The 13,313-nt window shown below is 40.2% G+C and overlaps 1 protein-coding gene across 1 annotated transcript in view; it reads left to right on the top strand.

Moving 5' to 3' along the window:
- The window catches only part of LOC117511711 (retinal-specific phospholipid-transporting ATPase ABCA4-like), a 210,397-nt gene that overhangs the window by 72,869 nt on the left and 124,215 nt on the right, over nucleotides 1–13,313 (top strand). Inside the window, exons 16-18 of the mRNA XM_034171629.1 lie at nucleotides 6,050–6,271; nucleotides 9,474–9,678; nucleotides 11,701–11,778. Coding sequence (XP_034027520.1) covers nucleotides 6,050–6,271; nucleotides 9,474–9,678; nucleotides 11,701–11,778 — 505 coding nt within the window. The remainder of the gene's footprint in view (nucleotides 1–6,049; nucleotides 6,272–9,473; nucleotides 9,679–11,700; nucleotides 11,779–13,313) is intronic.

Below are 13,313 nucleotides of genomic sequence, written 5' to 3'. Positions count from 1 at the left end.
GGAACCCTTAAGTGCAGGACAGCCCAGACACAAGGATGGAGAAAAGATTGGTTTATTTACATGGTGGAGATTCACAGAAACACTGAGTCAATATGGGTGTAGATGAGAGTTAACTGAAGCTTCTTCAAAAGGTGCAGTCATAACTCAGGAATTTTCTTGGCAGACAAATTCAGGAATCTCTTTCTTAAAGGATCAAATGAACCCAGGAGTCTCCTTGTTAACGGTGCAGACAACTCAGGAAACTCTTTCCTAAAAGTGCAGATAACTCAGGAATCAGCTTATCAGCGGCAGGGTAGACAAACACAGGAGTCTTACAGTTGTGAACAAACTTAGGACACTGCTGATAGCAGAGGGGATAAACTCAGAGGACTTAGAAGTGCAGAAAAACGTAGGGAACTGCTTAATAGCAGAGTGGACAAACTCAGCAATCATCTCTTCAAAAGAGTGAGTTAAACTGAGGTAGATATGTTTCAAAAAAACAGGAAAGTTCATACACAGGATAACAAAGGAATAATAATCTCTCATCAGGAGGTAAAAGTAAAACCCTGGAATCCACAATGGAGCTTCTTCAAAAAGATGAGTGGCACAGTTCAAATCAAGAATGGTACTACTAAACAGAGTACTTACAAGACTCAGTGGTAAGAGATAAGGCACGGGACAGGATGCCAAACACACAACAATCAACAATGGACCCACAACCCAGGATGAACCAAATTCCCTTTAAATATACAAACACATTAGAGACAGCTGTAGACTTTGGCAGGTGGAAATAATCAGAGCAAAATATGTGTAGGGACCTCAAACAAACACCAGAGGGAGGAAGAGGACTCAGAACTAAATACATGTAGGGACCTCAAACAGACAAAAGAGGGCGGTAGAGGACTCAGAACTAAATATGTTTAGGGACCTCAAACAGAAATGAGAGGGAGATAGAGGACTCAGACAGGGACTACAACATAACGGAACACCAGATGGGATTAAAGAGTCCAACCAAACATTAGAAGAGAAGGCTGTGATAAAAACAGAAGTGAAACCCAGGAAAGAAGGCAGTGCGTGGCACAAATAAATGGGAAACTGGGACTGACAGTGGAGAGCCTTGACAAATGAAAGAAAGAGAGAGAGAGAAAGGCTCATTACCACACCAGACAGAAGAGGATGGGAGCAAAAAGGGCCAAAAAAGATAAGAGACAGGAAATACAAGAACAGAATTCACAAAACAACCCACCAGACTTGGACCACAACACTCAGGTCTTCTTGAATATGATGCCACAAGCTTTGCGCACCTATCTTTAGTTTGGCCCATTCCTCTTTGTAGCACCTCTCAAGCTCCATCAGGTTGGATGGGGAGCATTAGTGCACAGCCATTTTCAGATCTCTCCAGGGACGTTCAATTGGATTCAGGCCTGGGCTCTGGCTGGGCCACGCAACGACATTCACAGAGTTGTCCTGAAGCCACCCCTTTGATATCTTGGCTGTGTACTTAGGGTCATTGTTCTGCTGAAAGATGAACCGTTGCCCCAGTCTGAGGTTAAGAGCGCTCTGGAGCTGGTTTTCATCCAGGATGTCTCTCTACATTACTGCATTAATCTTTCCCCCAATCCTGACTTAGTCTCCCAGTTCCTGCCACTGAAAAACATCTCCACAGCATGATGGTGCCACCACCATGCTTCACTGTAGAGATGGTGCCTGGTTTCCTCCCAACATGATGCCTGGCATTCATGCAGAGATGGTTGTCCTTCTCAGATGTTCTCCTCTCTCCATGGAGGAATGCTGGAGCTCTTACAGAGTGACCAAACTGGTTCTTGGTCACCTCCCTTACAAAGGCCCTTCTCCCCGATCGCTCAGTTTAGATGGGCGGCCAGCTCTAAGAAGAGTCCCGGTGCACTCGAACTTCTTCCATTTACAGATGATGGTGGCCACTGTGCTCATTGGGACCTTCAAAGCAGCAGAAATGTTTCTGTACCCTTCCCCAGAATTGTGCCTTGAGAAAATGCTGTCTCAGGGGTCGACAGACAATTCCTTTGACTTTATGCTTGGTTTCTGCTCTGACATGCACTGTCAACTGTGAGACTTTATATGTAGAGAGGTGTGTACCTTTCCAAATCATGTCCAATCAACTGAATTTATCCCAGGTGGAAACAGGATGCAATTTTTCAATTATTCACAGCAATGGCTGTGAACACTTATGTACATATGATTTCTTTGTTTTTTTTTTAATTTTTAATAAATTTGCAAAACATCTCACAAACATTTTTGACATTGTCATTATGGGGTGTTGTGTGTAGAATTTTGAGGAAAAAATGAATTTCATCAATTTTGGAATAAGGCTATAATATAACAAAATGTGGAACAAGAAATCTGTTCTGAATATTTTCCAGATACACGGTACACGTATATTGTTGTATACATGTACCGTGTATCTGGAAAATATACACGGTACACGGTCTTTATTCTTTTAGTGAATGTACTAAGCCGAGCCTATGCTCACATGATTTCAGGGAATTATTTAAATCCCGTTTCACTCAGTCTTTTTATGTGTTAACACATAGACATAATGTAAACAAAGAGAACGAACCCGTTATGAAATACTCACTGCAGACTCTAACAAATTTGATATTTTATGGTGAGAAGCTAAATGTTCTTGCACTCATGTAGACAATCTCTTGATCTTTCATTACAGAAGTGAAGAACAGTGCAAGTTTTGAGTGTTGCATCACCAGTTAGGCAGCTTCATGATGAAGTGGTATAGAGAAGGTTTCTATAAAAAAGAAAGGAAAAAAAAAAACCCCTTGAAAGTTCAGCTACAATTTGCCAGAAGGCACATTGGAGATTCAAGCATAGATTTGATGTTTTGTTGAAAGAAAATTATTCTCTGTGCAACTCCACTATGAAGGCAGGAGTGGTGATACAAAATGCAAAACTTGCACTTTGCACAATCTCTTCAATCACAGCCACAGAAGTCTATAAGTTCTTCAGGGTTGTCCTGGTGTCTTGGTGGCTTTCCTCACTCTTCACCTTCTTATACAGTCACTCAGTTTTTGAGAACTATCTACTCCACACAGGTTTATCATAGAGTGGTATACTGTTTGTATTTCTTCATAATTCATGTAAATAATGTCCAAGACATAGTCATTGTCTTGGGAATGTTCACGTATCCATCCCCTGACTTGTCCGAAGAAAACTGTATATAAAAGTGATGGTTTACATGTGCTACATGAAAGGGGGCACTTACTTATTCACACCATCAGTTTGGCTTTTAGATATTTGTTTCTTTTAATTCATGATGTAGCGATTACCTTTCACTGTGAGTTAAAGTGCATGATTTTAGGAATTTGAATATACAAGACCTGAATTTTTGCTTTGTTTTTTGATGTCCTAAAAAAAAATCTAACATGTAAAGGGTCAAGGGGGCAAACACTTTTTCACAGCACTGTATATGAAAAAATGTTTTTCTCATAAAAGTATGACATAAAATTTTCACTACTGCTCTTTATGTTTCCTGAAATGTCCACATGACCCTGTCTACCATCACCCCCCCCCCCCCCCCCCCCCCCCCCCCCCCCCCCCAAATACTATACAAAAGAATGGGTTGTCAGCTTGGATCACCTACATCACCTAGAACTAGAGCAGGATTCTGCAATAAAAAGTAATAGGTTTAATTGAACATTAAAAATTAACAAATCATTCAGTCAGTCACTGATGTGTGCCAAACAGTGTGAGGTATCATGATTGCTAGAGGTGAAATATAAGTTGTCACATTTCTTAAAATAATTTACAGTGACTGTACATGAAAAGGCTACCAGTCTCATTTTCACTCAATTGTCCATTATTTATTTCCACACCTGTGATGCTATCAGACCTTATTCATGGGTAACGCAGTGTGTCTCTGATGGTCGAACCTGTTTGGTATATAAATGTCTCCCTATCACTCATTTTCATGTGAATCATTAAGATGTTTTCCTTGAAATAATTAATTAATGATAGTGGCTCGGCGTTGTTGATGATATCATGGGAATTACTGCAGCTCCTCTGCAGGACTGAGCTTAGCAATGAATAACCAGTGTACTTTACAAATCTGGAAATCATGTTGTCTGCTGAGGTTCTCAGCTGATGCCTTGCAAAGTGCTGGTCTGACCTCTAGTGGAATGTTTGGGTACAACAGCTATTTCAACCAAATAACAGGGAAATTTCTCCATTACCCATATCACTGATGTGCCATTTGCCTCTCTGTACTTCACAGTCTAATATGAATCACACAAAATGATGCTTTCGAATGCATCACCAACCATCTTTGTCATTACTACAGTTTAACTGATACCAGATAACTACCCAAAACATTGTACTGCATGTGAATGTTTTGCACCATCCATCCTAAAACAGTTGTACATACAGGACCAGTGATATCGGTTATATTTTTTAAAGTGTGAAAATGGGTTTTATAAATCTGAAAATTCAGATGAAGCAATTTAAAGGGGTCAAGTCATAAAAACAGCACTGGACTTAGTGGTCACAGGACGCTGTGATTTACAGTAGGTCTTCATAAATCACATGCAAACAAACAAATGTATGTGAACAAACCCAAACATGTCTCACTGGCTATTTAATTCAATATATACCAGAATAATTGGAATTGCCCCCCCCCACACACACACACCCCTGTGATCCTTAATTGAAGTAAGCCGGTACAGAAATCACTGAGTGAATGAATAAATAATTGCAAATTATTATGATAAAAGATGCTGATATGGCCTAAAATATGAGACTCATCTGTACCTATGATAATCTAAAACTTTCAGAGATGTTTATACAACAATTTTTACAATTACTGATGGAAATTGTGTAGACTGACTTCATTAATCTGATGCATATCCTGTTAATCGTGGGGAAAATCTTTTCAGTTGGTGATTGGATATTATAAAAAATACCCCATTGACCAGTGATTCCAAAAAGTGTGGGCCTTTCTGTGTGGCATTTGCATGTTCTCCCAGTGGTTGCGTGAGTTCCTCTGGGTGCTCCAGCTTCCTCCTTCCAAAGACATGCAGGTTAGGTGAATTGGTGAGTCTAAATTGACCGTAGGTGTGTGTGCAGGTGTGAATTTATTTATCTGTCTACATGTGGCCCTATGAGAGACTGCCCCGCCTCTCACCGTATGACTGCTGTGATAGGCTCCAGCTGCTCCCCCCCAACACTTGATTGGACTAAGCATGTATAGAAAATGAATTCTGAGAAACCAACATTGTTCAACGTTGCACCTAGTTAGTGAAAATTTCAAACATTCTTAAGAAATGTTAGTTTCTCACAATGCAAATGATGAAACATGACACTAAACTGATTGACACATTGTCTGGCAACCCACCCAAAAAGATTTGGGTGGGCTCATTTTCACATTTCAACATGGGCTCGGGCATTCTTTAGTTTAGAAATGGCTGCCGAAGATGATTAGGGATGCATACAGAAACAGGTTGTTTTTTTAAGGGCCTGTTTCATTTATTTATTAATACGAAGACACTGTTGCTGAGAACATCACAGCTTTGGCTATGGAAGTAAATGCGAGGCATCATTTGTAAAGTGCTTTCAGCATCTGCAAGATAGAAGAGTGCGATAGAAATGCAGTCTGTATTCTTCTTCTTCTGGAGCAATGCAGTGCCTGAGCCATCCATCTGTCACAGACTGAGTGTGTTGTCCAAGAATGCAGACTGGCTCTATGTATGTGTCTTACAGAGGAAGCAGGATTCCAGGGACATATGTTATGGAAGGTTCACATGAGCCATTTAGTGACCAAATCCAATTTGTAACAGGGTAACGGATAAAGGTATTATTGCAGAATTCTGAGGATGTTTCACATGAAACCATCTTTAACTGTAAATGATAGATACAGTGAAACAGATTTTGCAAAATATGGCATCTTTAATAGAGTATAAGTTCAGGAAAGATGTTAATCATTCAGCAAACATTTTAGAACACTTATGTTGTTTAATATTCCTACATGGACATGGACATTTCATGGTCATTTTCATTGTGTATGCTTCTCTCCATCTCTGGTGTGCAGGCAGGGAGGGTGCTGAACTACAGCAATCCCCTCATCCTCTTCCTCTTTCTGCTAACTTTCACCACGGCAACCGTCATGCAGTGCTTCCTCCTCAGTGTTTTCTTCAACCAGGCTAACCTGGCAGCAGCCTGCTGTGGCATCGTCTATTTCACTTTTTATCTACCACATATCTTCTGCTTCGCCTGGCAAGAGCACATCACCAAAGACATGAAGATCCTGCTGGTTAGTCCTTCCCATCCAACCAGTCAGCTCAAGTCTGAGAGTACACGGTGATACCATGCAAATTATGGAACTACACCGGATGTTGATTATCAGCCACCCAGTTAGACCACAGGTCCACCCCCACTTCTCAAAGGTAGCCATCTATGTATTTGCCACAGTGTGCAGATGCCTCAGTACTGGATCATGATCAGCAAAACACAGCTCTCCTAACTGATGATTAGGGATGGGTTTTGATAAGATGTTATTGATATCGATGCCATGATTGATTCCGCTTATCAATACCTCTTGTGAATTTTCTATGTCCTAAAAGTAGGCTGTACAGGTTTTCTATGTCAACAACATTTTATTGAGTCGTAAAATAAATATGAAATTGGTCACTGGATCCTAGATCTCTGGACATAAACAAAAATCAATAAAATCTGTACATGGTCACTGGATCCTAGACCTCTGGACATAAATAGAAATAAACAAAATCTGTAGTTTTGTCAAAAGCATTTCCTTTCATGTTTTAATGAGACAAATTTAACTCCACTGCCTCTGAGCTGAGCACTTGCAGCCGGCTGCGCTGTATGTCAGGGTGTAATTCATAAAGAATGGGGGACGTCTCATTTGGGGGAAAAAATCCCCAGTTTTGGTTGGTCTTTTGGGGGGAGGGACTGACATCCTAGACTCCTGTACAGTATGGCTTCCTGTATTACTGAATTGTTGTGAATCCTTGACACTAATCAGTGACATAAGGTGAAAACTGGATGTCTTTGGTGCCAGTCCTCTTCAGAAGATCCTTGGTTACCACTAGAATTACTTTATGTCTAACAACAGCTAACTAAAGGAGACTAAGATAAGAGGTATCACTTGCATCATGAGGGAATTTTAGCTCTGACCTTTCAGCCATGTGGCACGTTTCTCTGAGCATTATTCAGCATGCAGTGTTGAGGACCTCAGCAACTGGAAAAGACCAAGGAGACATCCACATGTCCCATGGCCACGACAGATAAATGGCTACTTTTGAAAGATGGGGTTGGACCAGTTTTTGGACTGAGTGGTTGTCATCCAGTAGTCTAGGCGGTCCAAGGTTTAATGCCACGGCGGATCCGTAATGTGGTGGAAGCGGCAACACGTTTTACCAGTACATGCTCTGGGGCACGACCTGACTGGATGGGACTAGATGTGTGGATGCTTATTTAGTGATGTGGTGATAGAGTTTGTGGTAAACAGTGTTGCCACAGTTACTTTGAAAAAGTAATCCAATTACTGATTACTGATTACTCCTTGAAAAAGTAACTTAGTTACTTTCCTGATTACTCAATTGTAAAAGTAACTAAGTTAGATTGCTAGTTACTTTTTTAGTTACTTTCCCCAGCTGCCGACAACAACCCTCTGCCACCTCAACATGACAATGATACCTGTTTTGCCAAAACTCACTTTATAGTCACCCTTTCTTGACTTCAATGAAAATAAATACTTGTTTTATAAAAAGTAAAATAAAGACCTCTTTCTTGACCTCATATTTAACTGTTGACAGCACTGTAACAGTAAAACTTGCAATTTCGAACCTACATTGTTTATAAATGTAACTATTAAATTCTAACATTTTTCTAACATTTAAATTCTCTCTAAACATTTTACTTGTCGAAATTATTATTATTTTAAGCAATATTAGTAGTTGTAATAAAAAACGGCTTCAAAACTGGACCTTTAATCTAGGGGTGTTGTGAGGGGGGCACATCCTTGCCCGACGCCCCCATTCCATCTGGATTCGCCCCTGCTTTGGCGTTTGAGCACAAAGAATGGATAACATTTATTTATGCAGGAAAACAGGACCAGATTTACAGGTAAGAAAGTTTTATTGCGTTTTCACATCATGTGGTCCTCAGAAAGAGAGTTTAGGTGCATTTGAGTGGAAAATAGTGTTAGTTGTTGACGCGTCGCGGAGGATCAGCTGTTTTTAACGAGACGATACAGAGCGGCTCAGCTCAGAATTCTAAATAAAGGAGGAAAAAAGTATAAAAATGTATTTGTAAAGCTCAGTGCAGGTGTGCTGATCACCGCGCTTAAGAGGTGAGGACGAGCTGCTACAGAAAACCGTGGATTAAAAGCTCACAGTTCGCTTAAAGTGGGCAGTTCAGTCGAACCCCGACCTCCTGCCCACAGACCAAGTTTAATGCTGCTATCGACCCACAATGAAAAATAATAGTAACGCACAGTGACATGGAGAAGTAACTTTAATCTGATTATTGATTTGGAAATATTAACGCGTTAGATTACTCGTTACTAAAAAAAAGTGGTCAGATTAGAGTAACCGGCATCACTGGTGGTAAATGTGTAAATCTCATTGTAAATTACACTTTAAGTGCATTCTACATATGCAATGTTAAATTACATGTAGAATACATAATACACAGAACTAACAAATGTAAATTTGGGAAAACTCACAAGCAGAACAACAGAAACACTACACAGCTAACAACAAACCACACAATCAGGATAGAGGCTGCTCCCCTTTAGGTGGCGCTGTTCTCATGTACTCTCTCTAATTCTTCCATTCTTCAACTTCACCAAGTTCTGGTTCCTTGAAACAAGTCTAGTCATGCTGGTATACCAAAGCAAACATGAATAAAAAATTACATTTTAGGTTATGTGAATAGCATGATGATACTCGTGCAATGCATAAATTATATCTGATGAATGCTATGTAGCTTAGGGGTGCTATAGGTCCAGATGAGTCATAGACTGGTCATTTGAGGAACTAAGGCTGAAGGGGGAAGGATTTAGAAATGCACATGGCAGTTTTCTTTTTCGTCCCATCAGGCTCCTCAAACATCCTGTGTGCAGCCTACAAATTGGGAATGAAAAGCATTCCGATTCATAAAAGATTCATATCTGCACAATTCTGCAAACTAGTGATAAATTAACATAATTTAAGTATATATGAACAAAAGCAGCTGAAAGCATGAAGGAAAATAATCCAAAAGTAGAATCCCAACCTGATAAATAAGAAAAAATGTATGTTTTTTTTTTTTTTAAATTTGATGTATTCTGACGAAACAAACTACAAGTCATCTGCAGAAGGAATGTCATCCATCACATCCACAAGAGATGGTTTCTCATCTGTAGTCCTGTAGCCTGTGCATTTACATTTGGTTTATATCAAGTACTGCAATCTTAAAATTAACACCATCCATCCTCTGTAATCCTCCGCCAGAGTCTGCTGTCTCAGGTAGCGTTTGGCTTTGGGACGGATTATCTGTCACGGTACGAGGAGCAGGGCTCAGGCCTGCAGTGGGATAACATCCAAACCAGTCCTCTGGAGGGGGATGAGTTCTCCTTCCTCACCTCCATCTGTATGATGGGCCTGGACACTGTGCTGTATGCTGTGCTGGCCTGGTATCTGGACAACGTCTTTCCTGGTCAGTGAGACAAAGAGGAGAAAGCAAAAACTGTCATGTGGCAGACATATGGTTCGGATACAGTGCATCCAGAAAGTATTCACAGTGCTTAACTTTTACCACATTTTGATATACAGCGTAATTCCAAAATGGAGGAAATTCATTTTCCCCTCAAAATTCTACTCACGACACCCCATAATGACATGTTTTTTTTATTCTAGTAAATTTATAAAACAACAACAACAACAAAAATTTAAAATCACCTGTATATAAATATTTGCTCAAAACTTTGTTGATGCACTCTTGGCAGCAATTACAGCCTCATGTCTTCTTGAATATGATGTCACAAGGTTGGTGCATCGATCTTTAGGCAGTTTTACCCATTCCTTTTTGCAGCGCCTCTCAAGCTCCATCAGGTTGGATGGGGAGTGTCGGTGCACAGCCATTTTCAGCACTCTCCACAGAGATGTTCAGTCAGGTCTGGGCTCTGGCTGGGCCACTCAAAGACATTCACAGAGTTGTCCTGAAGCCACTCCTTTGATGTCTTGGCTGTGTGCTTTGTCTTTGTCTCATCAGACCAGAGAATTTTGTTTCTCGTGATCTGAGAGTCCTTCAGGTGCCTTTTGGCAAACTCCAGGTGGGCTGTCATGTGCCTTTTACTAAAGAGTGACTTCCGTCTGGCCACTCTACCATACAGGCCTGATTGGTGGATTGCTGCAGAGATGGTTATCCTTCTGGAAGGTTCTCCTCGCTCCACAGAGGAATGCTGGAGCTCTGACAGACTGTCCATCGGGTTCTTGGTCACCTAAGGCCCTTCACCCCCGATGGCTCAGTTATGATGGCCGGCCACCTCCAGGAAGAGTCTTGGTGGATGTGTACTTCTTCAGCTTATGGATGATGGAGGCCATTGTGCTCATTGGGATCATCAAAGCAGGAGAAATATTTCTGTACCCTTCCCCAGATTTGTGCCTCAAACAATCCTGTCTGAGGTCTACAGACAATTCCTTTAACTTCATGTTTGGTTTGTGCTGTGACATGCACTGTCAACTGTGGGACCTTATATGTAGACAGGTGTGTGTCTTTCCATATCATGTCCAATCAACTGAATATACCCCAGGTGGACTCCAGTTAAGGTGTAGAAACAGCTCAAGGATGATCAGTGGAAGCAGGATGCACTTGAGCTCAGTTTTGAGCTTCATGGCAAAGACTGCAAATACTTATGGCCATGTGATTTCTGTTTTTTTTTTTTTTTTTTAATTTTTCAAAAATCTCATAAAAATATTTTTCACATTGTCATTATGGGGTATTGTGTGTAGAATTTTGAGGGAAAAAATAAATTTCATCCATTTTTGGAATAAGGCTGTAACATAACATAATGTGGAAAAAGTGCACCACTCTAAATACTTTCCAGATGCACTGTATGTGCAATGTAGCAGTTACTTCAGTCATAGCCACAGAAGCCTATAACTTCTTCCATGTTGTCATCTGTGTTTTGGTAGCTTCCTTCACTTGTCTTCATTGCAAGGTCACTCAGTTTTGAGAACTGCCTCCTTCATACAGATTTACCATACCGTTTCTGTGTAGGCTCTCAGTTGTCCAGGTGGTTTCCATAGTAGAGAAGCTTGAATCTTCAACTGGACTGGGTTGCTTCAAATCGCAGAAGCTTCCTCAGCTAAAATTCTTGCTCTGGTAGTCTGACTTCTGTCTTGACTCTTGAAGATAAGAATAAACAGAAGCCACAAAAGCTGGAGTTTTAAACCTAACCAGACCCCTCCTACCAGTTGTTTGAAGGCATACTGGTTTTGAAGGCATTTACTGGTTTTGAAGGCATTTTGTGCAAATGCGACTGTGCTTTCTAAATGGTTAATGTGATATTTTTGTTACACCGTTTGAATTTAAAGTTGAAAGTCTAAGCAGTTAGCACATCATAATTGTTTCATTTCAACTCCACTGTGTAATTATACAAAGGTACATTTACAAAAATTATATCACTATCCAAATACTATGGATGTGACTGCATATATGTATTTCTCTTCATCATAGGACAGTATGGCATCGGGCGACCATTTTACTTTCCATTGCTACCCTGTTATTGGCTCAACACCGTCACTCCAGCTACAGGTACAGACATGCCGATTTTTTCTTCTAAAATTAAAAGTCATTCATTCATTTATATTCTGCCCCTAATGTGGTTCTGGGTTGCGGTAGCAGCATGCCAAGCAGCTCTTCCAACACTTCCCTATCCTTGGTGAAGTCCTGCAACACTTCCTGTATGATTCTGAACTAAATTCATGAATTAATTGAATTTACTACTCTCTCTCTCTCTCTCTCTCTCTTATATATGTGGTCATTTGCACTATATACGGAGGGCAGCTGACTTTTGGGGAATATCTGTTTACAGTTATGTAGTATTGACATAGAAAAATTTCTCGGCTTTTGTGAAAGATTTAATCTGTTTTCAGTTGTGTTCAATTTTCAGAAATGACATTTTGTGGTCAATAAGCTTTTCTGAAGCTGTTTAATCAGTATAATATTCCATGTCAAGAAATTAGGAATAATTGAAGTTTTATATTAGATCAAATTTCTTTTTTGTTGTCTTCATTTTTTTAGGCCTGTGTGAGACACGGTTGAGACACAGTTCTGCTGTTTTGTCCGGAGTGTGAACATGTTAATTCTGGGTTTGGGGTCACATGCATACAGAAAATGCCCAGATTTGAATCTGCTGTCTGGGATGTTAGAGGATGATTTGGAAGAGAATTATTTTGAAATACAGGCTCTTATTGTGGAAGTGCAACATAAACAGGCTTGTTGTTTTCAAAAATTAGAGCCCGTTCACACATAGCATGAATAAGTAGGAATCAGGGCAAATCACGGCAAACCAACACGAATAAGCGAACCCCAAAAACATGGAGCCGACGTCGGGAGGGGCATACGGTCAGGTAGAGGTGAATGATCCCACTGCGATGGTTTTGTGCACGCTTGTTTGTGTACACAAACACAGTGCGAGCAGCAGGAGTGTGTGGAATCACATTGTGCCGCTGGTGTGGGGATAAAAAAATAAACTACACACCATAAAAATACCGCAGTGTCCAATATTTAATCCCTCTTACTGAGTGGACAACACAAGTATGATCCCTCTGTGCCTCTGTATATGACCCATGGTCACAGATGTATAGTTGTGAAATGACATGAATGAAGCAGGGCGCTCTCATTATCTCTTATTCTGTCCAGCCAGGTATATAAATAATTAATACAATCAGTGGACCCTGATAGATTAGATATTGGTGTATAATTAGTGAAAATCACTGGTTTGATATAAATAAAAGGAGATGCAATACAAAACCCTGGGGTTAAATAACCATGGTTAAATAAAAAATAAATGCCACTCGTGGGATTCGAACCTGCAATTTACAAAAGCTCTGATTAACAGACAGCAACTCTACCACTGCGCTACAATCGCTATCTTATGACAGGAGCATAAAATGCTTAAAATCAACAAGGAGATAAATGTATTTTTTTAAAAAAGAGAAATTAGACGATGAACAGAAGAGGAAGTTTTCATCGTCTTTAATTATGGTGAGAAAAGTGATGTAATAATTGACAAAATGGCATTTGTTACGGCGTATTTTTGGTGATATGTGACTAAAAGTGGCGTA

The sequence above is a fragment of the Thalassophryne amazonica genome, chromosome 1, assembly GCF_902500255.1.
Source record: "Thalassophryne amazonica chromosome 1, fThaAma1.1, whole genome shotgun sequence".
NCBI lineage: Eukaryota > Metazoa > Chordata > Actinopteri > Batrachoidiformes > Batrachoididae > Thalassophryne > Thalassophryne amazonica.
The sequence above is the reverse complement of the archived record's forward strand: the minus strand, read 5'-3'. Positions and strand labels throughout refer to the sequence as shown.